The 26919-nt window shown below is 36.1% G+C and overlaps 2 protein-coding genes across 3 annotated transcripts; one reads left to right on the top strand and one right to left on the bottom strand.

Moving 5' to 3' along the window:
- Window positions 1–1197: 1197 nt before the first annotated feature.
- Window positions 1198–8826, bottom strand: LOC110841525 (zinc carboxypeptidase). Its single transcript, XM_022087164.2, has 10 exons — window positions 8720–8826; window positions 8038–8192; window positions 6711–6847; window positions 5799–5874; window positions 5367–5511; window positions 4843–5003; window positions 4282–4369; window positions 3871–4073; window positions 3011–3095; window positions 1198–1941 (listed from the first exon to the last, which is right to left on the bottom strand). The coding sequence occupies exons 2-10, from the start codon at window positions 8185–8187 to the stop codon at window positions 1736–1738; spliced, it is 1251 nt and encodes a 416-aa protein (XP_021942856.2). The 5' UTR covers window positions 8188–8192; window positions 8720–8826; the 3' UTR covers window positions 1198–1735.
- Window positions 8827–10909: 2083 nt separating this feature from the next.
- On the top strand, window positions 10910–26400 carry Mys45A (SDA1 domain containing protein Mys45A). Of its 2 annotated transcripts, XM_022087161.2 has the most exons (20): window positions 10910–11031; window positions 11111–11300; window positions 11896–12000; window positions 12809–12907; window positions 13100–13282; window positions 14176–14241; window positions 15555–15647; window positions 16736–16813; window positions 17473–17571; window positions 17942–18014; window positions 19687–19848; window positions 20671–20729; window positions 21381–21457; window positions 21807–21981; window positions 22829–22936; window positions 23442–23636; window positions 24368–24555; window positions 25260–25344; window positions 25675–25830; window positions 26290–26400. In XM_022087161.2, the coding sequence occupies exons 2-20, from the start codon at window positions 11214–11216 to the stop codon at window positions 26332–26334; spliced, it is 2133 nt and encodes a 710-aa protein (XP_021942853.2). In that variant the 5' UTR covers window positions 10910–11031; window positions 11111–11213; the 3' UTR covers window positions 26335–26400. The 2 variants fall into 2 exon arrangements, with proteins under 2 accessions (XP_021942853.2, XP_021942852.2); XM_022087160.2 differs by lacking the exon at window positions 10910–11031 and having other exon boundaries at window positions 11038–11300.
- The last annotated feature ends 519 nt before the right edge of the window (window positions 26401–26919 follow it).

Below are 26919 nucleotides of genomic sequence, written 5' to 3'. Positions count from 1 at the left end.
AGCCTCGATGAGTTTAACCACTAATTCAGAAACGGTGGGTGATTGATGATTGACTAAAAATGCTGTGTCACTGCTCTAAATGCGTGCCTCGTGGTTTTCTTTCGGTATCATTTGAATTTGTATTGAAAGCCTTATCTCTGATAAACTTTTTGAACTGAGAACCAGCAAATATGCACTCTTATGTTTTGTGTCACTGATAAGAGGAATTACCTAGCGTTTCAATCTAGTGGTTAGTACTTCTGCTTCGTATTCGAGAATTCCCAGGTTCGGACCTCGGCCCGAAGACTGATGTTTCTCGTGGTCTCTTTCATTCCCACCAAGTAGATTCGGGGACGGTGCCTCAAATTAGGATACGACCATTTCCATCCATATGTTCTCTAACTCACAGGTCATTAATCTTAACAATGAAGTGTCCAGAGGTAAAAATTATTACGTTCTACATTCAATTTCTAAAAAAAGATAGGTGATTGAAGAATTTGGTTTACTTTTCTTATTCTGCAGGAAGAGTCTGAGAAACACCCAGACTTACCACGGAAACAAAGTTTAGATTTGTTGAATAGTCTGTTAGAGTAAACCCTCGAGTTATCGGATTTCGGATTTATCGGACACCATCTGGTATTACCAAATTTGTTTCTGTACTTTGTCCGTTAGAACTTAAAATGTCCGCTAATGTCCCTTTGATATCTTTGCTCTTAATTATCTGTTTACACTGTAGTATTTTAATTAACGTTGTGTCATTACAATTGTTCAGTTCATATTCATAATCTGTTTAATGGTGTTCCTAATGAAAATTACGGTCTAGGGATGCATTACTGGCATCGTTAAAAAAACTTCAATTTAACAGATAATCACTATTACCGACGCCCCTGTCCCCTATTAGTCCGTAAATCGTGGTTTGCTGTATTTAGTGAGCAGTGAACCACACATTCATTATGTTGTTTTCTCTAGACACTTCTAATTTCCTTATTCTTGGGTGCAGATATTCTCCACAGTACTCACTTTATTCTCAAACATTCTCAATGTAGACCTGTATTTTGCATTTAGGATAAGAGGTCAAGGTTCATAACTACACGTCACAACGATTAACATTTTAGTTTTTTTATGTTTTAATGTTTACGTGTAGATCGAGACGAAATTCTTAGAATGGCTCTTAGAAATCTTAGAAAGTGTAAGATAGCATAATGACAATAACAAGAATTAAGCCAATGGGTACTACATTTTATTTGAGTGCTTAAGCGTAAATGTACAATACAGTTTGGCAATATGAAGCATTACGTATTCAGCAATCAGTGCACGATGTTCATGAACTTTACCCCGAGTGATTGAAGATTATTTATGCATTTTTACAGATCACAACCACACCATTTTGACGGACACACACACTACTTGCTTTTAACGTATACATTCTCAGCTTATATCGAAGGCATCATGTCAGATGGGCGTCAACAGAATGACTTATTTACAGGAGACACACATGCATTATTAGTGTTCATCCTCCAAAATTTAACTGTTTGTATATCTGTGTAGAACTGTATCAACGTTTCACCCTTCTGGCACGACATACGTCCTACTATTTCGTGTTGTCAGACCAAATATCTCCGATTATGCAAATATGCTTATACGACTTTCTGGCATGATGCCCTCGATGTACCTTGAAACCAGTTGCCACCATTATTATTTCGATATGAGAATTAGGATAAAGTAGTTATTTAGTGCTGTTGGCTTTATCGATCTTTCATTGTTTCTTGTTGACACGGAGATTGCTTTTCGCGTGTGACAGGATGACAACTGCTGAACTGAGGGTCTCCTCGGCAGTGTCGATAATTTGACTGGCAGGAAGCAAGAAGCCGTACCGTCCAGTGTCCCTCAACTCCCACACGTACGAGTAAGGGGTGTCTAGAACGCCACGCACCCAGTCGATGCTTCCACCACTGGCAGGGTCTGAAGAAGTAAACAAACAAGGTTCAAACCCGCGGAACACTTCCTGTTAAACATTCTTACTTTCTCTTTCACGTAGACCTACTACAGAGTCGGCTACTCTGACACTGAAACGAACTGGTTAGTGTGAACTTGTATTCGGAATGTACAAGGTTCAGATCTCAGCCGACTTGACGCCTGCCCCGTCGAATGTTTCTCGTGATTCTTCTAAGCCCCTAAAAGACGATTACATGGTACCTTAAACTAGGCCACGGTCACTATATTCTACCACGACTGATCATGTATCCGTCTCATCTGAAGCTATGATACCATTGCAGTTGGAACAATCTTGTTAAACTAACAGAACAAATACATTTCATGCCGGGAGTGAAAGATGCGCTGAGAAAGGATACCACTGCGTCCGTAGAAAGTTATTTCTGCAATGCAGTTTGTTTGTGTGCTCTAGGATAAGCATAACATTACGTTTACTTTTCATGCGGTTTTAAATATTTATTTATTAGTTTATTGAACGAGGATGATAGTGAATTGGAAAGGATGAGGAAGGAAGCTGTCGTGGCCTAATTTAAGGTAATATCCCGGAGGAACTGAGGAAAACCACTAATTCCTGTTACTTCGCCATTTTTCTGGATAGTGATAGCTACACGTTTATCCACAGCTTAGACAAAGACAGTATTCAAATGACTTACGCTCAGATGTTTTATATAAAATATTTTTCTCTTTTAAAGGTGATTTTAGTTGTCGCGCCTTTTAATATTTTGGCTGTGTGTCAATGTTTTAGAGGAACATACTGCATCCATCATCATAACTAAATTGAGAAGTGTTGGAAAGTGAATGGTTTATTTAGGGATGAGAGATGGATCAGGCCAAAGATTTGCGGATCAGAGCAATGGGATGAGAAAGTATGTTCATAGAAACGTTGGCACATAGTCAAAATACAACACAGCGCAACAACCCTTCAGATTATTTGTATTCATTCATATCGCTGTGAAGACTTCAAATATTAATTGAGTACGTATCTTCGGCAGAGGAAGAAACTTAAACTTGAATAACTGATTACTTTGATGATACTCACAAATTGCGTCATATATGGAGCCGACTTCGTACCGAGTTCCATTGTTTTTAGCTAGTGCTGCTGCTGCCTCTAAACCGAGAGGATACTGAAACCAAAATAATCACATTATCCGACTACTCGAAAATATCGACTTCTGGAGGAGTTACTCATACATGAAGCACAAAACTTCAGAATCGAGTCTGAAGGAAATAAAATAATCTTACTCAACATAAAAATTACGTTAAAACGTATTTCTTACCTTCTATAAACTGGTATAAATAGTTTTGAGGTAGGTATGACGACAATGGCAAATATTATGTAAATATCTTCATGTAAATGTTGTTTATGTGGCTGAAGCATACATTTCCCATGTGTTAAACATGTAGACTCTGCAAATAACATGCTACATAGGGAAGACTAACCTAAAATGACGTAGCTGGGTAACTTGATACATCTGTTGAAAAATGACGACGTTAATTTTTACTATATTTTGAACTACTTTATTCGAATATGTTTTTACTTCCTGTGCCTAATATTTTGTGAATCATGACAATTTAACACGTTCTGTAATCCTTAGTGGCATTTTGTTAAGGTAAATGTCTGAAATCATGTTCATATAAGCTAGAAAATAACCTGTTTATGGTCTTGTGTAATGTGTTTGTTAAAACTGTTGGATCTACGCTTAAATTAAAATTGAAATGGCCCTCTGATGTTTCCTAAAATTTATCCTTCCTGGGATTATTTAATGGGCACGGACAGACAGACTAGCCTATTTTAATAGACACTTTAGAAGGATTTCGAAACAGCCTAAAACAGCTCATTGTATAATACATTTATAAATTGTTTGTAAATAATGATGATGGCAAGAAAACGTAACTCACCAGCACGTCATAGTTGGATACGTGATCTTGACTGTGTCCATAGGGAAACATGAGCAGCTGACTGTAACTGTGAAAATCCAAGTATACAAGGAGAGTGTCCGAGATGCTCCTCAAGTAATTAGCCAGAGTTCTTGTTTCTATTTCGGAGAATGGAGACGCTCCTGCGTACGAGTCAGAACATGGCGAGCTGCTGGCTCCAGCCTCTGGTTCAGAAACACATGGTATGTGAAAAGCAACCGTTCACACTAAGGTTAGAGCAACATCACGGTTAAGTTTTCGTTATCTGAGAACAGTAGTTCTGTATAGATAATATGAAGTAGCATGGTGCCCGATCTAAGGATAAATTTTCTCGGTTTAGTCAGTGTCTAATATCAAAAATTATCTCGGCCTTCATGACCATGTTATGTTTACCCATCCAGTGGAAGTCCCAATTCCTATTCGGATCTGCACCATAGCAAGCGGAGTTTGACTGACTTCGGGTCTTTCTCCACGTGCGATCCTGTAACACACGATTAATCGATTTATTCAGGAAGACAAGAAAAACGGAAGAGGGGCGTAAGGAAGGTAAGAAAGGAATAAAGTGTGAAATATATAATGGGAAGAAGAACGAGAGAAATAAATAAAAGAGGAAAAAAGAAAGAAAGAGACAGAGAGAGAGAGAGAACCTGTTTCTGTTAGAATACTTCCCTTTGCAATGTGCCTTTAAACATCACGTTTAACTACACAGATACGTATATTCTTCTATTAACATCAACTAAATTCAGTCTACAAAAACGGGTGATTCTACGCGAGATTTCTTGTGCGTAGCATGCAAAGGGTAAACATTTATTCCGGTGTCGAGTTACAGTTTTACAACGTCCAGCCTCTGCCCTGATTTATAACCGATTATAGACAATTTTGTATGTAAACTGTTCGCTTGGTGGTAAAAACGCTGATTTAGTTTCATTTGAAAATAAATGATCGGCCACATACCGTTGTGTGAGTGTACACATAGCCGTCTGGGTTGGTGACAGGGAAGACGTAATAGTCGAAAGACTGTGCTAGGTCCTTAATCACTGGATCCTCACTTGTCAGCAGCTTGTTCAGGATGTACGTCGCCGTGGCAGAAGAAATCCACTCTCGGGCGTGAATTCCTGGACAACAGAATCATTTTGATAACATCACCCACCACCTAAGAAGTAAATTTACATTTTACATAGGCATCCCCAACATTCGGAAACCTTGCTACCGTTACATATTTTAACCCTTCCTCTGCCAAGCAAAAGATGTAGTCTATTTTGTGGTATGTCCAGCAAATTTCTGCCATGATCCAACTTGATCGGTATTTACAGGTTAGAAATCTGTTGTATATTTCTGAGTATGTTAAACGATAATACAACAATGTAGTGTAATACTGTTTCTTGTCTTGGCAAAGAGGTCTGTCTAAATGTTATTCTAATTCTTTTGTCTTTTCCGAAGCATATAACCTAATAATATTGTCGGATACAGAAACACACCTCCTTCTAAAGCGACACCAGGATTTCCTGTCTTGTAGGACACTTTTACACCCCGTATCTGTCGGCCCTCGTAGGATTCACCTCCAACAATTGGGGTCACGACCCCAGGGTACTTTTCTACCAGAGAATCCAACCAGGCGTATATCTGTAATGGCGGAAGATCATCGAAAGCGCAGTGATATCAGATATTATAAGTATCAAAATAGTTAAATTATCTATTTGTTCTGATAATTTGCATGTGTACAGTATACCTTGAAGTGGAGTTTTCCTCCTGTAATTTATTTTGGGTAGCTTATATAAGTAGAACCTGTCCTTCCTCGAATGTTACCATAGTTTGTATGAAATGTCTGTCAGATATTGATTGTGGTTTGTTTAACGTGTTAACGAGATAAGGGGACTTGGAATTTGTGCAGATTACATGGCAGAACTTACTTCATCCAGCGTGTAGTAGTCTGTCCAGCCAAAGTCAGCCCTCGGCCTCACCTTGGGACGCTCCGTATCGATGAGACTAAACGAACAAAAGAATATTAAAATTTAGTTTAAGTTAGTTTCTTATCCTTTGCCGGGTCAGAGGTTGTAATAAAGTACTGGCTGGTCAGAGCTGTCGTACTTCTCAGTTAAGCATGGAAAAGTATGTGAAATTCAAAGTCTACCTGCCCCATAGAGAAAATTAGTATAAAGTGATGACTGTTTTCAGTCGTACAAGCCCGTGTTAGGTTCCTACTTTCAGAGATCTACTCCAATTTTGTAAAATCTGCTGCTTTACGTACAAATGCCACATGTCGGTACGCGTTATCTGAGTATGTGTTACGATCAACCCTTCGTTTATCACAACAAAAATAGAAGTTGATATTCCGTCACTGGTAAAAGAACATTCTGCTCAGTGCTCTCACTAAAGCCTTTGACTTTAAAAGCATAAGATGTACGTTCTACTGGTTCAAATTGTAATTGTATCATATGCAAACTGTTAAAGTAGTGGCGTTCAAATAATTTGTGTAAGTTTGAGAGATACAAGCTGTTACAGGAACAAATTTAACATCATACAACTCTATAGTAGTTTGTGCACATTTAAATATAATTTATATTTCAGCATATGCAATGGTAATTTGTCGTTTCTGAAAAAGTGTTATTAAATGCAAAAATAATGACTGGCCCTTGGGGTCCAACAGGAAAACTGTTCTGTCCCGAGCGAGGAAAAAATTGGACCACCCTGATCTATATGAATGACTAACATGTAGGAAAGGCATACAGCGAACCAAGGAAGGAACCAACAAAATAGTTATGGCCCTGTTAAAATATTTTGTGACACGTAGGGTTCCGAAGCATTCTCTGCATTCTACTTACTGCTGAACGTTGCTGATGTAGACCTCGGATTTGAGGCTGAGGCTTGCTATAATTTCGTTGAATCGAGGTAGCATATGCGACGGCACCATGATGTCCACAGCCTTCTGAATTCGACTTGGGCCAACCCAAAAGCTCAGCTGAATTTTTAAGGTACACAGTGGTTAGGCGTGGCATTTTCTTGTAATTATGTGGTAGCAAGACTATTCATATTTAATTAATTTACCATTTTATTTATTAACGCTGTTTTAACTGTAGGAGTTGTGTCGTCGAATAAGATGGAACGTGATCATGAACCGGTATCTAAATGTCGTATTGAAACCAAATAACAGATATAGCTATCTAGGCGTTGGCATTCTACGTATGAGGTCTCGGGTTCGAGATCACCTCGATTTATTGCACATGATCTCTTTACCCTTCCGTTGCCTCTGACAACATTGGAATAAGCCTCACCGTGGTTCGGATCTCCAAATTAAGTTATAGGTCCCCCACTGCCGGCATTCATCTGTACTACAATCGAGCACGAAATGCAAATCCTGCCACATGGTGCTTCCGTCTGAACTTTGAATTACTACTTTAGCACCTCTTGGGCAGGGAGATCCCCGTAGCCCATGGCCACATCTAGTGACATAAGCCACAGGGGAAATGAATTTAAATAATTTGTAGCTTAGATGCGTCATGTTTGTGTTGAACTAAGTATGTATTTATTACTCCTGTCTACACACAAACCAAACTTTAAAATGTTGTTGTTAAAATTTATAGCGCTTTTCATCGTATTACGATGTTACATTTATTCGGCGCTTATTATTAACGACATGTTTCGATGCTATTATTGCATCATCCTCAGGTTTATATCGTCATTTATATCTTTAAAACTATTACATATTTCAATGCAACCATTTATTGATTTATTGTTTTGTTTTGTAGATTTTCATTTGTAGATTTTTCAGTCTTCGTAATGTTCATAGTCAGATGTTCATTTTCAAATTTGTGATGTGTGGTGTGTCCTACATCTGCTATCGGGTGATGACAATTTATGACTGTGAATTTAAATAAGTTGACTCGGTAAAACAGTTGCACTAAAGGGGCTAATTGTGTATACTACATTACAATAGTGTCATGTAGACTGATTAAGCTAATATTTATTTTCTTAAAGCAGCTAGTTTTATTTCTTATTCGTCCAACACCCTGTGCTCTTGTATGTCTAATAGTGGAGATTGTTCTGTGCAAATGAACAAAATAATGTGTAATGATGGGTATCTTCTATTTCTAAACACTTTGGTTCCATAAGTATCCTGGTATTTCATTAAAATACAGCCTCCATACATACACCATTTGGATCATCTTCCAGCTCCTTCAGAACCTTCAGTTGCTCCTGATTTTCAGGCACCACGCGGTGCACCTGATAGTTGTGGTAGGTGGCTCTGTCGGCAAATCCAGCCGACACGAACAGAAGGCATAAGAACTTCAGTGTCACCATGGCAACTGGCGAGAAACAACACATTATATTGACACTTGAAAAAGACAGTACGACGTAAAACTCTGAATACCTCTGATGCTAATCACCCCAAGCAAATATTTAAATTACATTGAATCATTAAATAACTTATTAATTGAATCAGGTGCAGGAATATAGATACAAGCATCTACATAGGCATATAATAAATAAAGTCGCAGGTTCTGTGAAGACAAGAACTATATTTTGTTAATTAATTTTTAACAAAAAATAAATTTGCCTCTTCCAGAGAGTAGTCATTTCGTGCGTACAGACGGACGGACACGTCGAGGCTATAGATTATCTTGCTTTGTTGCCAAATCGACGTAACGTAATGGAAGAAATGTACATCCTGCAGTACTTGGCTAAGACGTTTAAGTGTTTAAAGATTATAACGATTCCAGTAAAATTGTGTTAGCTGTGGAAGAAACCTCTAAAAGCTCTCGAATTTCATCCGTGTTTAAAAATGCATGTTTTCACCTTAGGCTGAATAAATCGAGGGAAAATTTGCACTTACCTGATGAAACAAACTACAGTAACACGTAGATCTAAATCGGTCTCCTTCTTATAGACGTCGTGACCACTTGAAATGTTCTTCGCAGATTATTTTGTACTTCGAACTCTCAAGTATCCAGTTATCAACCAGGTCGACCTAACAACTACTTTAAATGTGGTCTCACTGACACGGAGTATCCAATTAATCCAGATAAGATTCTGTTGTCATATAGGGCTCACATACACACAATGAAACAAAAACAGAGATTAGAGGATAGGTGCAGGCCTCCTTCAGTCCAATCTGGAGTATACATATCTTAAAAATATGTTAATTGTAATATATTAATTTGTTATTGGTTTTTATTCTCATTTATTGCATATACAGATCTAACAGAACTTCTGATATCATTTTGAGAAATATGCGTAATAACCATATTTAAACATGTTTCAAATAAAATATAAAGATCTTAATAAGATATAATATGTTATATAATAGTTTCATAAGATAAGCCGGTGTTCAGAAGTCCGACACAAATCAACACAAGATTCTTGTTAATCAGCTGTTATGGTGGACAGGCCTCTTCTGGGAAAGTATTCGAAATAGACCAAGATTGTCTCCTTTCAAATTCTGTTGTAGGCTACATATTCTCGTATCATAAATACTGTCTTCAGTTGTAGCTGCGACGTTAAATAAACTAAGAATCTGTAAACATTCATAATCTTAACCCTTTGAAGCCAAAGCCTGACTTAATGTTTAAAAGTTCAGATCATACTTTAAAAAAACACACACACACAACGCGACTTATTTACATAGAACAATTTATTAAGATTGTTCACAGGAAATAATCCTTGTTTATTCTGAGAATCATAAGAAACCCATAAATACAATTTGTGAGGAAAAAGCAATATTGCTGGCTGATAAAGCAGCTAATGCATACGCCTCTAGTTACCACTGGGTTTTAAAGGTTTAACTAAGGGTCGATCAATTCGAAAGTTACCGCTGACCGAAGAATCTCGCGCGAGAATTTAATATGTAAACTGCCAGTAATTCGCACTGGCTGAATATACTTCATATTGTAGATATGGTAATAAATTCAGACAACACGTTCTAAACTATAATTACTATTCTCAAGTTCTTATGACGATCGTAAAACCAAAAATACAATGGGTCCCAATTGGTTTTCTCATACGCAGTGGTAGACAGTGCCATAATGAAAATCTTAATTTTGCATATATTTTTAATGGTTATTTTAAATAATTTGTTTATGCTAAGAAAATGGTCCACAGTGGCCGCGCTGTCTGAGGCGTGGGCCTTGTGCCGCTTGGTCGCAGGCACCGTGGGTGTTTGTCCGCGTTTTTCTTTGTTATGCTGTCCTGTGTACAGGTAGAGGCCTTGCGACGGGCCGATCCCTCGTCCAAGGAGTCATACCGAATGTCTATAGATCAAGCCAACGAAAAGTTGGGACCCGCAGTGCTCAGGCACTTGAAGAACGGTTCGTTCCCAGTATCCTAGTAGTATCCCCAGTATGTTAAGAAAAAGCTAATGTTGCATGTCGCATTAGATTGCTTTTCAGCACCTCAGCCTAAGTGTTAATATACATTTCACATGAACAACGAATCATATTTATCAGTTAATTAAAGTACAGAAGAAATGTATGAAACTTTGACCAACCAGACCTAAAATTTCTTTATCAGGATGGCTTGCATGAGCAGACATAGATAAGAAACGCGCGCTACCCTTACATATGTTTTTATAAGGTAGTGATAGGAATATAGAAAAATGCAGACACAATAAGACACTTAGGCACTTTTAATAAACTTGTTTTCTTCATCTTCTTCTTCCGTTTCTTGACCGTTACTTCGGTCTTCCGGTGCCTAATGTTTTCTTCCATTCTTCTCTATTCTTGTTTTCAAACTCTCCAGTATCTGTTCAATAACCTTACTAGTTATCTTTGTATATGCCGTAGAACTAATCGGAAATGTATGACGATTTCAGTGCCACAACTGACGTTTCCTGACCGATACAATCGTAGTATGTTAGAAATAATCATGTTTCTCTTTCTTTCGATATTAAATTAAACAGAAATACGACAGTATAAAACTTCTTACACAAAAATATGCGTGGTGCCCATTTTCGAGTTATCTTTCCTGGACGTGGTGTATGGATGTATGGTAATAAGGGATTTCATTTAGCAGCATTTGACCGACATTTACAGTGTTTTCCGTCGAAGACTTGTTGGTCTTTTTGCTGGTGGAAGGTGGAGACCTCGTGCGTACAAATACAATACCATTTGCAGATCGGAGCAGTAAAGTCGTGTGTGTGTGAGTGAGAGAGTGAGTTTGAGATTAGATGTATGTGTAATCAATGTCCACATGTTCGTTGCAGGTTTGGTGTATTATTTAGGTTATGTAGTTTATTTTTCAGGTGTGGTCATTGAAGTGTGTGGTTTTCCTTTTAATAACCTGTTATACAGACAACAGCCTCAAAGAATTTTGTAATAATATATGAATGAATAATGGGGCGTCACAACAACCAACTTCCAGATAACTTGCCGCAGCTTCAGAATTTGATCAAGCGGGATCCTGCTTCATACAAAGAAGAAGTGAGATATCTGTACATTTAAACAGCAATAGTATGAAACCTGAGCTATATAAGATAAAATTGTTTTCGTACATTTGGGATAGTCTATGATTTAACTACAATATATACGCACAAGAATTTGCCTGCAACCCTACAATCTTGAAAGGAAATATTTTACTTTTTTTCTCTTTATGATGCCATTATCAATACAAAAGTTTAGACATTTTTATTTGTTTCTATTGGCAGATACTTGCATGATGACTTATAAGAGGCTGCAAACTTTCTATTTCTTACCAGTTTCCATTTATTGTCATAACTACCATAGCCTTCAACAATCTTACAGATGATGCATTGTTTGTGCCATTATTATACTCCATTTCCTTAAGTTTTGTATGTTGCAACAGTTCTTGCTACAGCAACTCACCATGTTTATAATCCTAGAGTAGTGGTAATAAAAGTTTAAGTTTTGTTTCAACTTGACACTGTGTAAGATGGAATATCCTTGGACCTGATCATCAGAATTTTTGCTGGTGATGACATTATAAACTGAGGTCATTCTTGATGCTACCTTTGTGACTGTAGACAGCATATTGACTTAATTTCTTCATGCTTGACAGTTCCTGCAGCAATACCGACATTACCAGTCCATACTAGATGTATTTCGCCTTCATCCTAGTGAATTCAACAAGAGTCTTGATGATCTGGTTATGTTCATAGCTCAGGTAAGAACATTTTATTCAGTATGTGCCTTGCATTGACCTGCATAGATGGGTTCATTTAGCAAATAGTTTAAGAGATGAAGTAAAATGGCTCTATCTGTACTAACAAGTTAGGTTTATCATCATGGTATTGAAACTTAGAGAACAGTTTTATTAGTCTGTTTATATATAGCTGTTAAAATATATTGAAGTAAAATTTTTCTGTTGTTTCCTATGGGCATGAAATATTGTGTTTTACCTGAGTGGAAGAATGTAGATTGAATGTGTTTGAAAACACAGAACTGAGACTATTTAGACATAAGAGAGAGGAAGTAACAGTAGGATGGAGAATATTGAGTGGTTTGATTCATTTCTTTATTATTAATGTGATGCATCAACAGCCTGGGGGCCAGTTGTAGCTGCAGCCTGCAGTACAAGAGAAAAACAAAATAATAAATTACAACAGTCAAATTACTTGATGAAAACTGTCAACAATTGGCATGGTATGAAGTATACTAAAATCACCTGGCAGCTGGATAGATATGGTTATGTTCTGACATATTTAAAAAATGTCTCAAAACCATGGACAAATTTAAAATAGAAGTTTATGATTGTAGTGATGTACCATGGTATCCATATGTGATTTATTTGGATAGAGAGATTCTTATATGCGGATGAATCTAAACATAATATATGAAAGTCACCAAATTAAACACAGACACCTCACTATTATGTTGGGGTGAACACCTTCATTTCCTATAACTTGTTCCTAGAGTTATATAAGATATATATGCCTTCATGATCCAAAGGTTGATATAATTATTATTTTCAGGTTTCACATTGTTATCCAGATGTTTTGTCAAACTACCCTCAGCAGCTGATTGATATCTTACAAACGCATCACTGCATACTGGACAGTGCAATGCGTATGGTGAGTTATTTCATTTCTCTCTTTTTTAATGGTTAATTTATGATACTGCCTATTGCTGAATCTTAAAATTATATGTAAGCAATCTTTTCAATAAGTTTGTAATAAGCTGTGCTGCATTTATATCATTGTTTATTGTTATAAATTGTTTCTAACATTTCACCTGCAAGATAGTAGTGCCCTTCTCTTTTGCAGACTCTGTGTCGAGCCTTGATATTGCTGCGTAACAAAAATCTGCTGACACCAACAGACCTGTTATCACTATTCTTTCATCTGCTTCGATGCCAGGACAATGCATTGCGCAAGTTCTTGGAGACACATATCATCACTGATATTAAGAACATGAATACAAAGCACAAGAATGCCCGTTTGAACACGGTAATGATATTGCATTTGTTTAAATAACAAAATTCAAACATCTCTAATTCTAAAGGAGTAATCTGATTAAGGATGCATATTGCTAAATGTTTTGTAAACAGCAGCAAATGATTGTGATGCAAAGTGATGTTCAAGAATAAACACATTCTGGTCATGAATACAATATGTTCATACCTGTCCAACTGGTGGCCTAGTTACCAGGGTGACATTGACTTGACTGTCACAGGGGAGGTTGGTAGAGTCTGTTACCTGCTTTAATTTTTGTACGATAGTACTTTTTTTTAAATGATACACCATGGAATTTATTATACCATGTTAAGCGGGTCCATTGTCACCACTCAGTTGTGTATCTTGAGATTGTGAATGGAAGAGGTTACCTACAAATATGAGCCAAGAAAAGCTATGAATGGTTATACCAATGTAAGAGTGTTCTTTAGTTTAAACCTTTAAAATCCAATGGTAATTACATGTCACACCCTCAACAATCAATAATTGTTCATTTTGTGTTACGGTTTTTTTATGTTTCTCACTGGGGATTACTTTGTTAAACAGCTTTAACAAGCAGTCGTTAGAATGGTGAAAAGAAAAGTTGTGTTTTCTTTGGAGTATAGACTGAATCATTATATATTATTTAGACAAATTTTGGCTTCAAAAACTAGAATTCCAGACATATTGTAATTGTATTAAATTTTATCTAAAGGAAAGTTTCATGCAGAGATTGTGTAGGCACAATAATATTTTACTTGTGAACCAGTGAACTATCCAGTATTCCAGTGTACATTGGGTGCTGCTCTGTTATTGAATATGTCAAGCCAAGAACACAATATATTTTAGCCCATATTTTTGTAAAACTCTGTATACTGGATGATAATTTAAAATTTTCTTATTTTCAGACATTGCAGAATTTCATGTTCAGTATGTTGAAAGACAGCAACTCCAAGGCAGCAAAAATGTCTGTTGTATGTATACAGTTGTTTCTTGCTTTTGTATTTGTTGATATAAAAATATACTGTTGTGAAAATTTTAGTGATGAGTTTTTAGTATTGGGTCTGTTTAATCACTTTAGATTTGCATGTGTTAATTCTCTGTTCCAATAGTGTTTTATGATGAATGTGTAGTGATTAATTTCCAGACATGAACCAGAGGCATTTGTTTGAAGGGTTAGAATACATTGGATCAATGTGACATTCAGTGAAGTTTATACTGCACACTAAGCAAGATATAGTAATATATTGTCTCATCTTTCCTATAGAATTCCCTTGCCAAAATGAAAATTGGGGAAAATATAAACAAAATCTTGTACATTATATTGTCTTAATCCTATATTTGCATAACATTTTAGCATGTTTTGTAGTGCAGTTACTTTGTGACTGCACAGGCATATAAACAAGTTTCTGTTTTTGTTGCATTGGACGAGTCCACACATTTCAGCAGTGGACTAAGGAGGTGGTAGTGCTGGAGAGGCTTTGTTCTGCATTTATGTGGCTTTTAGGGCTACTCTCCAATCTTCTGTTTCCTCTTTACTTTGCCTCCTTCACAGAGTTGTGCTACCAGATAGTAATTGGAGTCTAACATTATTTGTCTTCTTGCAATAACAACCTAACCAGTTATTGCTGTGAAATTTCTGGGCCATTATGGATTTGGTACATATCAATGCCTCATTTATTTATCTTCTCCATCATTCTAGTGTTTTTAATCTCTCAGTATTGCATTCATGTTTCCTGTTGTATTTTCTCACATTGTGTGTACTGATATTAATGGATTAGGATATTCTGTCCCATCCTCATTATATTCTAAATTGTTGCTGTGTTATTTCTGTCTGATTGTGTTGCTTGAAGAACACTTAGTAGGCACAAAAAAAATCATGTTCAATGGCTGGGTGAAAAATGCTGTCTGGAAGTTGTGTTGACATGAACTGAAAGATTTCTTCTGAAACCTTTGAACAAGTATAGAGGGCGAGTACCTCAGAAATGACTTTTAGTCTTGCAATTGTATTGATTGATTACAGTAATATTACAAAATTTGTGTCACATTTGAATACTTCTCACACAAGACTATGTTTTAAAAGTAGATGTTAGTTAAATCACATGATAGAAGTATTCTTACTGCCACATACTTTGTATCACACTGAGATAAATGTCAATCTTTTAGTGCATTTACATTCCAAATTGTCAGTAACACATTTTACAAGCCTTCGTTTAATACCCAGACCCCATTGATATTTGATAACATTACTGTAATGATTATTTTAGATTTGTTTGTGTTTTTTCAGGCCATAATGATTGAGCTATACAAAAAGAATATTTGGAATGATGCAAAAACTGTAAATGTGATTGCCACTGCCTGCTTTTCAAGATTTACAAAGGTCAGTTATGAACTTAGTTTTGTAAAAGTCAAATTGATATCTGTCGAGAAAAACAATTTGAAGATATCTGAAAACACCAAAATGGTTTTCTGTCCATCATGCCCTGTATCTTGTGAATGGTACATCTTCAAAAAGACCGAATGGAACAAAAATATCACTTTTTTTATTCCCACCATCAACTCATAGACACCATCAAAAGTAAGATGCACACCAATTTCAGAAATTTTAAAATGCGAAATAAAGTGTCTTAAAATAAAGTAAATATGATATTACAATCACAGAGGCCACTGGGACAAAACTGGTAATGCATTTGTCTTCTAAATGGCTGATTGAACAAAAAGTAAATTGTAAAGAGCAAAATACTTCTCATGAAATGATGAACTACTTGTGCCCAAGACTGGGAAGACATAGGTTTTCTCCTGACTGATGGTTCTTGTATCTCCCAAACTTTCCCATGGATTTGGCCTAAAGATGAAAAATGCCGAGATGAGGTGAACGTAACTTTATATAATATTTCTTTACATTAAAGCTCAGTACAATATGTCAGTTCATGGACTCTTTTAATTCAAATTAAAGAGTGAAGAGAAGAAATTAGACAATGAGTGTATCATGTTTGGCATTTCATTGAGGGGGTGGGGTAATTTAATCCTCATGGTGAATTTCCAGTTAGACAAATTGGTACATTGAACAAAATACTTTTATAACGAAGTCCGTCCAAACCAAACAATGAAGTACCAAACTCATAGAGCACAGTTTTATTTATTTCTGCACAATTTTAGAATGAAGTTTATGAACATAAATAATGATTAAATTAAATTGTTAGTTACACTTTCTTAGGTAATATAACAAGTGATGATGGGCTGGTCTTTTATTGTGTAAGATTTGAGGTTTTCACAGCAGTGAGTATGAAGATTTCTGTCTTCTGGGTTGTTGCGCTGTGTATTCATATTCATCGCCCTGATGATGGAGGTAGTATGACCTCTGAAACGTTGGTAAACATCGACCAGACTACACAGCGCAACAACCCAGAAGACAAAAATATTCAGGTCTTTTATTCTCTTCCCCTTACACATAGTTTTATTTTGCAGGTGATGGTTGCAGCCCTGAAATTCTTCCTTGGATCTGACCCTGAAAATGAGAAGAATTCTGATGACAGTGACTCTGATGTATATTTCTTAACATACTAATACCTAAGTTTCAGTTCATATGCCAGTTGCCTGACAGTGTGTTGAGTAGCAAATTTTTTAATTGAAGTTAAAGTGTGCCACAGCACAGGTAGTTAGTGCTAGCTTCTCAGTGCAGATTGCTGGGTTTATTCCCAGGACCGTCCATGTGGGATTTGTGGTGCAGAGTCCTTCTGTATTGCTGTGTTAGTATAATTCCACCGCTGCTTCATATCCACTCACGTGTTATCTGAGAGATGGACAGTGACATTTCATGCCGCACAGATCACAGGAACCAGTGTTTCTGTCTTCAGTGCACTAAACAAAATTCTGTAAATATCTACATCATTATAAAAAGTTTACCCAAAGAATATTAAATAGAAATAGGATAAAGTTGGCAAGATATTATTTGTAGGAAAAATAAGTACACAAGTGTAACTGTGTGTGGTAAGCAACACCATAATTTTCGAACACTTTACTGAACTCAGAATTCATTTTGAAGCAGTTTGGCAGATGGCCTGCTGTCCAGGGATCTGTTATGTTTGAGAAAACAAGACTGTAATATATGTCTTAAATAATAAATAATATCAGTGTAATGATAATATCTCGTAAATCCATGTTTTATTCCAGTGTCCTAATAAAGCTTCTGTTTTTCTTCCAAGAATGAGCCGTCAACAAAGGAAGTACTAATGGCTAACAGAGTTAATAAGAAGACACGTAAAAGAGAAAAACAGCTGAAGAAAGTGAAGCAGCTTGTAAAAGTAAGAGACCCAAAAGTTTAAGAAACATTTCATGTAATGAATGCTAAGTTTATGAAGTTGTAAATTTACATTGACTGAAATAATAATTCAGTATGGTTTGAAGAATCATCTGATTAGAAGCTGTTAAGACTCCCCACCAGGGGGATACATTATGTATACACATCTGTGTTGTAGGTAATTAGAAGAACATTGACACAGAGTGAAAACATTTGGTGGAAATTGATGTGCAGTTTTAATATTAACTACCTTGTATGAGGATGTTTATCACTGTCATTTTATTACCTCTGCTGTTCCCAAGTTAAATATCAAATTAAAATGAGGATTAATGAAACATAATATTAGGCTTTATTAAAAAAATTTTTTATTTCAGAAAAAGCAAAAGAAAAAAGGTTCTGCTCCTGCTTTCAATTTTTCAGCTTTACATTTGGTTCATGACCCTCAAGGTATGTTTTTCTTTCTTTGTGATAGTAAAAATATAGATTATAAATTTATAATTAATACAACTTACTGATCTAACACATGTCCACTGACAAATAATTCCACTGCTTCAGACTTTCATACGAGGTGCGATCGGAAAGTTTCAAGACTGTGCCAATAGAGGGCGAACTGGATGTAGTACGAGCTTCTGCCGCTAGGCGGTGCGGCCTACATTCATAGTGAATCAGTGTGCCAGCCGGCATCATCGAATTAGCATTTGTTTCTTAGTTACGGGCATTTTGGTAGTGCATTACACCGACCCTCCTGCGATTTTGGAATAGCGGATTTTCATGAACAAAGAGTGTTCATCAAATTTTGCCAAAGACTCGCCAAAACGGCTACGGAAACCTATGAAATGCTAAAGCAAGCATTTGGGGAGTCCGCAATGGGTCGTGCACAAACTTTTGTGTGGCATTCACGTTTTAAAAATGGCCGAACCTCTGTCGATGATGACGAGCGTTCTGGACGACCATCTTCGAGCACAACGCCCAAAAATGCTACGAAGATTCGGCAGGCCATTCACGAAGATCGATGTCGTACCATCAACGACTTGTGCGACATTGTTGGGATAGGCTATGGGACCTGTCAGCTGATTCTAAAGGAAGAACTTCACATGCGATGCATCACAGCCAAGTTTGTGCCAAGGCTCCTGTCTGAGGACCAGAAGCAGAATCGACTTCTCGTTTGTCAGGAGCTCAAAGATCTTGCCGGATTTAGCTCCATGTGACTTCTTCCTCTTCCCAAAGATGAAAATTCAGCTAAAGGGAAGGAGATTTGAGACGATAGAAGAGATTCAGGCAGAATCGCAGATGGTGCTTGACAGGCTGACAAAGAAAGATTTCCAGGGATGCTTCCAGGCTTGGCAGCGGCGCTGGGATCGTTGTGTTCACTCCCAGGGGAACTACTTCGAGGGTGATGGATGAATTTAATACCTGAGATAAGTGTACGGGTTTTTATATGCGCAGTCTTGAAACTTTCCGATCGCACCTCGTATGTGATGTGAACGTATTTTTATTTCTTTGTCAGATTTTACATTCAATATATGGGTATTACCATGTATGTTTTACTTTTTGATTTCTATTTAAGACTCACACTACTTTATGAAATAAGATATTGTAGGTGCGTCATATTGTGATTTTATTTAAAAATAGTATTAAAATATATTAAAATTGTCCGTCAATCACAATAAAGTAATATAAGATAATTAAATATGTAAATCGGGTACTCGATATGGAACAAAGGATAATATTTTAACCATTTAATTATCTTATATTACTTTATTGTGATTGACGGACAATTTTAATATATTTTAATACTACTTTATGAAAGCCTAAATACATTTTCTGTGTGTATTGATAACACCTGAAAGTCAGGATATAAGAAATTATGCATTTTGTTTGCACATCTGTGGGCAGTGTTAAATGTTACTTAGACAAATAATTATTATTTCATTGATAAACACTTTTTTATATGCTGACCATGGTGACCTGGCACTGACTTTCATAGATCTCCAATTCAAGACAGTCCATTTCAGAATATTTATATGCCTTCTCAAATCCTGATCTTTTAAAAATGTGGGAAATATCACATCAGGTAGGCAGAGGCCAGGAAGGAGGCAGTAAAATGGGGTTATTTCAGGTTTAGCAGAGAAATTGTTCCAGCAGCTGGAGAAGACAAATGAGAGGTTTGAGGTGAAAATTATGGTATTGGATGTTGTGTCACGACTTATTGGCCTGCACCAGTTGTTCCTACTCAACTACTACCCATACATCCAGCGGTTCATGCAGCCACATCAGAGAGGTGAGTGGAGCAAGTTTATAACATATTGGTAGCGTATTGCCAGACCTGATGTTCCCTTTGTTAGTATTTTACATCAGTATAGTTGAAAGTTTTAGTGTGAATAGTGTTCATCCAATTTGTGCAGAATTCTGGTATGACGGATTAAAAAACACACCTTCCATTTTTAGTCTGCTTTCCTTTCAAAGGAAATTTAATGTGACTACTGAATAGTTAACACTTGTGCTTCATATTCAGGAGGTCCACGTTCAAATCAGCTTGGAGATCTTATCTTGGCTAGGCTTTTTGTGAATTTCCTCAGTCCATCCAGGCAAATGTAAGGATAGTACCATAAGTAGGCTACACCCACTTCCTTCCTTATCCTTTTCAAACTTTATTATTCATTAATCATTGAATATTTTGGTACTGTGTTGCCTGAGCTACTGACAGTATCATTAAGTAAACAACAGATAAATAAATAGATAAATACATTATTATCCAAGTCTGAAACCTGTTTGTTTATGTAATATTATTACATCATTGATTGGTTTAAATAGGGCTGTCATCTTTATTGTCATCAGAGGCTAGTGGAATAGCCCTGACCATTGTATTTTCAAATGAAAATGTGGATTTCTGCCTTCACCTTAGCCAGTGATAGACACAGGCTAGGAAGGTAAACATCACACCTGTAGGCAGAAGCCGTCATAGTTCCAAAACAACAAGTATGTTTATGATTTCAATGAAATGTTGAATTTTTCTTGTTACGTGTTTTCTGTCATCTTTCCTGTTAGTGCAGTGCTGTATTTGCAGTATTATAACTCATGTAGTGAATATGTAATGTTTCAGAGGTAACCAAAATTCTGCAGTTTGCAGCCCAAGCATCTCATGAATTGGTGCCACCAGATGTAAGTTTCAAGTTTTGTTTAATTTGGCCAAATCCTGTGGCTGGTTTCTATAAGATTAAATTACCTTAACAAAGATAGTAAGTCATTATTGTTTGTTTGCTGTTACTAATGCTCAGGTTCTCGGGTTTTCTTTTGTTTGTTTCTTTGCCTCCGTGTGTATTATATAAAACACAGTTTAATGTTTTTTGGATATATTTGTTTGCACTCGTAAAAGATATATTTAGACATGGATCACATGGAAATTTTGTAATATATAGCATGGTTGATTTTTTATTGTTCTCCTTTAATGGAATGTTTTAAGAAATCCAAATAGAGAGTGTGATGTGATGTGTGAACTAAACAAGGGGATGTGGTATCAAGGAAGTGTGAAAGGGCTGAGGAAGCTGAGATGTGGAAGTGATGGAGAGGAATATGGAAGAAGGAATAGGATCTAAGGGTATGAAAGGGATAACAGAAGAAAGTTGAAGAAGGTGAACACATTAAAGGATTGCATAAAGAATATGGGTGAAAATAGGGAAGGGGTTAGAAATATGAAAGTGATAAAGAAAAGAAAGATGGAGGGTGAGGAATGAAGATGTGGAAGATGACGAATGTGCGAATTTGCAAAAGTATTATTTGGTACAGAACATTTTGCTTTGGTTTTATATGCAGGTGCTGGAACCAGTTTTGAAAACACTTGTAAACAACTTTGTTACAGAAAGGAACTCTGCTGATGTCATTGCTATAGGGTAAGCATTACAACTGACAAATATTGTATTTATCTAACTAGAAGATGATCTCTCTTCACAGTGTAAGAAATGTAAGAAATGATCTAGAAGGATACTGCCTTCAAATAGGCTATGACTGCTTCCTTAAAAATCCCATACAACTGATCATCCATTGCATTAATTGATCCTTTAATACCTCATAACTGTGGTGGTTGATGCAGCTTCATCAAATAACCTGCAGATTAAACTTGTCACAGAAATCATGTAAAAGGCCATATGCTGTGCATATGGGTTCTGACATTGTGAGGTATGTTTGAAGTGTGGCTATTGAATGGTGTATAATATTTTGATCAAATTTCTGTACTTACAGGCTAAATGCTGTGAGAGAGATTTGCAGTCGTTGTCCACTGGTAATGAATGAGGATCTACTGAGGGACCTTGTTCAGTATAAGAATTACAAGGAACGTAGTGTCATGATGGCAGCACGGTCACTCATCCATTTATACAGAGCGTCAATGCCGGAGCTTTTGCATAAGAAGGACAGGGTATGTACTTAAGTAATCTTCACTTGATGAACAAGGTCTTATAATGTATCTGATACTTGTTTTATATTAACTCTGATTAATGAAATCTTTTTTAACAGTCAGCTCCCCTCTACCTACATATTATTATAATTTGTCTCCCCCCAAACATATTTGGAAATTACTGGAGGCATATAAAAATACAATTTAGTTATGTATGTCTTGTGAACTTCATTGAGATGTACACTCCGGCACTTTTAAGCTTATGTATTTCCATTGTCATTGTATTACACACAAATCAAGTGTCCACTTGGATCATTCTGTTGGTTAAACTAATTTACATTCCATGATGCACACAAACTGTTCATATTTACATCCAAATTTCAACATTTACAGAATAGAAACAATACATTGAAATAAAAAATCGTACACTCATTATTTGTCTGCAGTATAATTTTGTACAAAGTGGAGAAAAACAGATTTATACATGTCAAAGACAATGGTAGCCTTAAATAGCATAATTTCACAGTTTTCGCAAGTCTGCTTGCAGAATTTCTATTTTTTACAGATGTCAGGGTGATGTTAGTTTTTGAATGAATGGTTGCACATCCAGAAAGGTGCTTCCTTTCACTCACAATTTAAATTATCTTTAGCGTTTTTGAGTTCTGCCCAGAATTCGTTGTTATATAATGAAACTGTTAATCCTTTCTACTTACATTAACCAAATCTTGTGTAAGGCAGTAAATTCCAAAAACTAATTCTGACATAAACAGGGTTTATATCATTATGAAAAATATTTTATTCAGGTTCACATGTGGAAATTAGATTGTCCATGACTGGTAAGCATTTCTCATTATCTCTTTCCTCACAGGGTCGTCCTACAGAAGCCACCATAGAGCTGAAATCAAAAAAATATGGAGAAGTTGATGCTAGGGACTACATTCCTGGGGCAGAAGTATTGCTTCAAAATGACACAGAGGTAAAAACTTGCACAAAACAGATGTCTCACTTTGGTAACATACTTTGAATTTCATTTAACTTTTTGCATGTCTGTTACATTTCATATACATGAGCATACAGTAATAAGGTGTTACATTTAATTTATTTGTATACCTTGTAAGGCTTGATGTACAGCAAAGCCTTTGGAGCAAATATGTTTTACAAACAACTACAAAAATGCTTCAGTTAAGTAATATCTGTGTGAGGAGATGGGAAAGATCTGCTCCAAGATTCCAAAAAGTATTTTAATGACTAACTCCATGGTAATTGAGAGGTTAGTCAATAAGCTGGTCAGGAAGTTCTAAGTAGAACTTTGCATACAAGTAATATTATCAGGTGCTTTACTGACATTTGTTAAATGTAGCGAATGGATCAGAAGAGTGGGAGAGAGTAGAAGGTCTTCTGTGTGATTAACTATGAAACAGTGAATTAATGTGTGAAAATGTGTTTGTGTTATGTAACGAAAAGAGCTCGTTGTTCCGCAGGGCACTTCTGGTTGTGTGAAGGATGGTGAGGATGATTGCAGTAGTGATGGTGAATGGATAGATATCTCACACAGTTCTGAAGATGATGCTGAAGAGGAAGTTGATATTCAAAATAAGATGTGTGGCAGGAATAAAGCTGACCAGAAACATGATGAGGGAATCATTATTGATAATGAAGAAGAAAATGGTGACAGGGTAATCTCACTAAAATAGCAAAGGTCACTTTAATTATAATTTCATTTAAACACCCATTACAAATGATTTATCTTATGTGAATTTTCATCCTTGTAGAATGTATATATTCCCCCCATTAAAGCCATTATTATGCTAGCACTTGCAATTTAGCAACTTGGACTGAGGTTTCTGTATGTTAAGCCAGAGTTTTTCAGTGCTTTATCAAAGGCCCATAACCCTCTTCTATTTTCCTTTTTTATCACTTCCCATTAAGAAGACCATTTTGTCAGGAACAGTGAGCTGATTCATCCAGTAGTTCCAAGAATGATCAAGCCTTGTATTAATACATACAAAATAAATACAGTAAGGTATGAAAGCATTGACTTTGTAACATGTCATATAAGTTTTAAACTATTTTGAAACTGTAATTGTAGATATACTTATAGGGAACTCCTGTGTCAGTGAGAAAGAGATTTAACACTGTCTAGAAACATGCAAAATGCAGGCTTAGAAATCTAAGTAGTTAGATGAATTAAAATGTGTCATTTCTCCTTTCTAAACAGCAGATTCTGTCTTCATTGACAGAACTAAACTGACACTTAAAACAACCACAAACTTTTAATTGAATTTGTATTTATGTAATTTTACGCTCTCCTCCCACAATTCTACTTAGAAGTATCTACATGAACAAAATAAGAGGTACCTGCAAGTTCCTGAAAAAATGTTCTTTCTTCCATTGTGAAACATAATAGATGGAAGGAACCACAACTGCAAAAGAAAGAGAACCATTGGACAAGATCCAGCAGGCAGCCCAAGCTAGTCAGATGCGGTTGCTAACAGATGAAGACTTTCGGAAGATAGATGCAGCAAAGTTAAGCAAAGAGGTTACTGCTCTAAAAAGAGGCAAGAAGAGACCAGCAGAAGAAGAAACACACTCAAAGTAATTGAAATACAAATACTCTTTCTTGCCTTCCCTGGTCATAATTAATACCAATAAGATTTTTGTTCCAAAACAACAGGGCAATGCCTACTAAATTTATTATTGAATTACATGATAACCAAATTCATTGATATGATTTTTTATTGTAATCAAACTTAATAAAATGAAAATTTGTCATATGAAGAAATGTCACATTATAATAAAATAAAATCAGATCAAGGACTTACATTTTTATATCCAGTTAAGGAGAATAAAATTACCATTTGCTACAAGTGTTTTTGTACTGGGTACATGAAAGAACACACATAATATCATTGTATTTTATCCAAGTGGAATTTCTGGTGGACAGAACAATGAGGGGCTGCTTGTCATTGGGTTGTTTCTTTCTTGTATGATTCTTTTTCATCTTTCATCTATATTCATGTTATATAATGGCAGTATAGTGTCCCAGACAATATGAAATCCTAATGATATTATTTTCCTGTAGTACTGATGAGCTGCTGGTTATATCTGTTCACATATTTTATACAGTCAATCCATAAATACCAAATTAATCTTTTTCCTGTCATGTTTGAAACTTGTGTGGGTCACTCCATTGAACCCACTTTGCTTAAAATGACAAATTGTGGTAAAGTTTCTGACTGCTGTTTTTTCTAGTTACATGCCATATTACTGTAATGTATGCTTTTCCTGTACATTTGCAGGGGAGAGATGGTATCATTAGCTGATATTGAGAACATCTACAAGAAACGTCGTCATGACAAACAAATGAGGCAGGAGTGTGTAAAGGTGAATAAATTCATTATACAATTGTCCATATGTTTGCTCAGATCAGTCAGTCAGTTTAGAACTCATGAATCTCTTAGTAGACTTGTTATTTGTTTGAGTCCTCTTCAAAACAGACGTAAAATGATTTCATCTTCAATGGAAGGTGTGTAGTTGTTAAGTGGTACTGTGTATTCAGAAATGATAATAAGCTGATGGCATTTTCTTGTCATCATCCAGTTCAGTTTGTATATAAAAACTGTCTTCTTTTAAGTTAAGTATGCAGTTGGGTAAAATGCTATAGAAACTTATTATTTACGGTGAAGTATCTTTAAAAGTCAGTCTTAATTCCAGAGAGGTCAGGAGGGCCGTGAGAAATTTGGATTTCAAGATCGGCGACTAAATCCACATTCAAGCAAAACTAATCGAGAGAAGAGGAAGACAAAGAACTATATGATGTTGAAGCATAAAGCACGAGGGAAACTGAAGAGATCTTTCAAAGAAAAGCAGGTAAGAGGAAGCAATGCCATGATTATATCAAATACAGTTGTGGTAACTTTTGGTTATTTCATAAAACTGTAATAAATATTTCTTGAAAGCACACATGGTGTTCAAAATCAAATATACTTCATCATAAAAAGTTATTTAATCAGACCCAGGAGTTATAAGAAAGAGATTACATTACGTGGCTTGCATTTACAGTCTTAACATTACATTCTGGGCCAAATAAAATTCAGCTTTCAAGACATCACTCATCAGATATTGATATGCACACTGATTTTGAAAACCTAAGTTGAGGAAAGGTATGTGTGATATTCAAGCAAGAGCAGTGCTTTCAGAAGTATCTCCATGCTGTAGTGATTATTTATATTTAAAGGTGTTAACATAACATAATATTTAATTAATTGAAAATATAAAATCAGTATGAATCATGTTAAAGTATTTCTGTAACTCCATCTGTTTTTCCAGATTGCTCTCCGGAATCATCTCCAGAGACTCCGAAAGATGAAGTAAATAGATATATTTAATGAAATGTAACATTATACTGTAAGTAGGGTAATAAAATCTTAATTACCAGAAGGAGAACTAAATGATTCTCAGACCACACTTAATGAAATAGATCCTGAAGGTGGCATTTTTGTCTGAAGGGCATGGTTGGTTATTCTTGGTCCACAATTTTATGAGGTTTGAGATTTTGGTATTATATACTAGTAGGAGAATGAAACTTAAACCAAAATTTGTGCGCCTGATTTGACACCTGCTCCCAGTGCCTAGGGACGGGCCACTCCATTCACTGTCCTGTTCCTATAAACCTGGCCTCCTCCACCCATTTGGCACATTTATCACCCTGATGATGGAGGCAGTATGACCTCCGAAACATTGGTAAACCATACCATTGGTAGATACCATACTACACAGCGCAACAACCCAGAATATTCACTATTGTGAAAACCTCAAATCATCCATGGAAGAACCTAGTTGGTAGAAGGGTTCATTGAGGATTGTAAGATATGTCAACAGTATCTCAAAATACAGTGAAACTCCACTAACATGAGAGCCATAAAATACAATTAACTCCTGTTATGATCACAATAAGGG

The sequence above is a fragment of the Zootermopsis nevadensis genome, unplaced genomic scaffold (assembly GCF_977971745.1).
Source record: "Zootermopsis nevadensis isolate Lab colony 2312 unplaced genomic scaffold, Znev_1.0 Znev_ptg000010l, whole genome shotgun sequence".
NCBI lineage: Eukaryota > Metazoa > Arthropoda > Insecta > Blattodea > Termopsidae > Zootermopsis > Zootermopsis nevadensis.
This window is presented reverse-complemented; position numbering and strand designations above follow the sequence as displayed.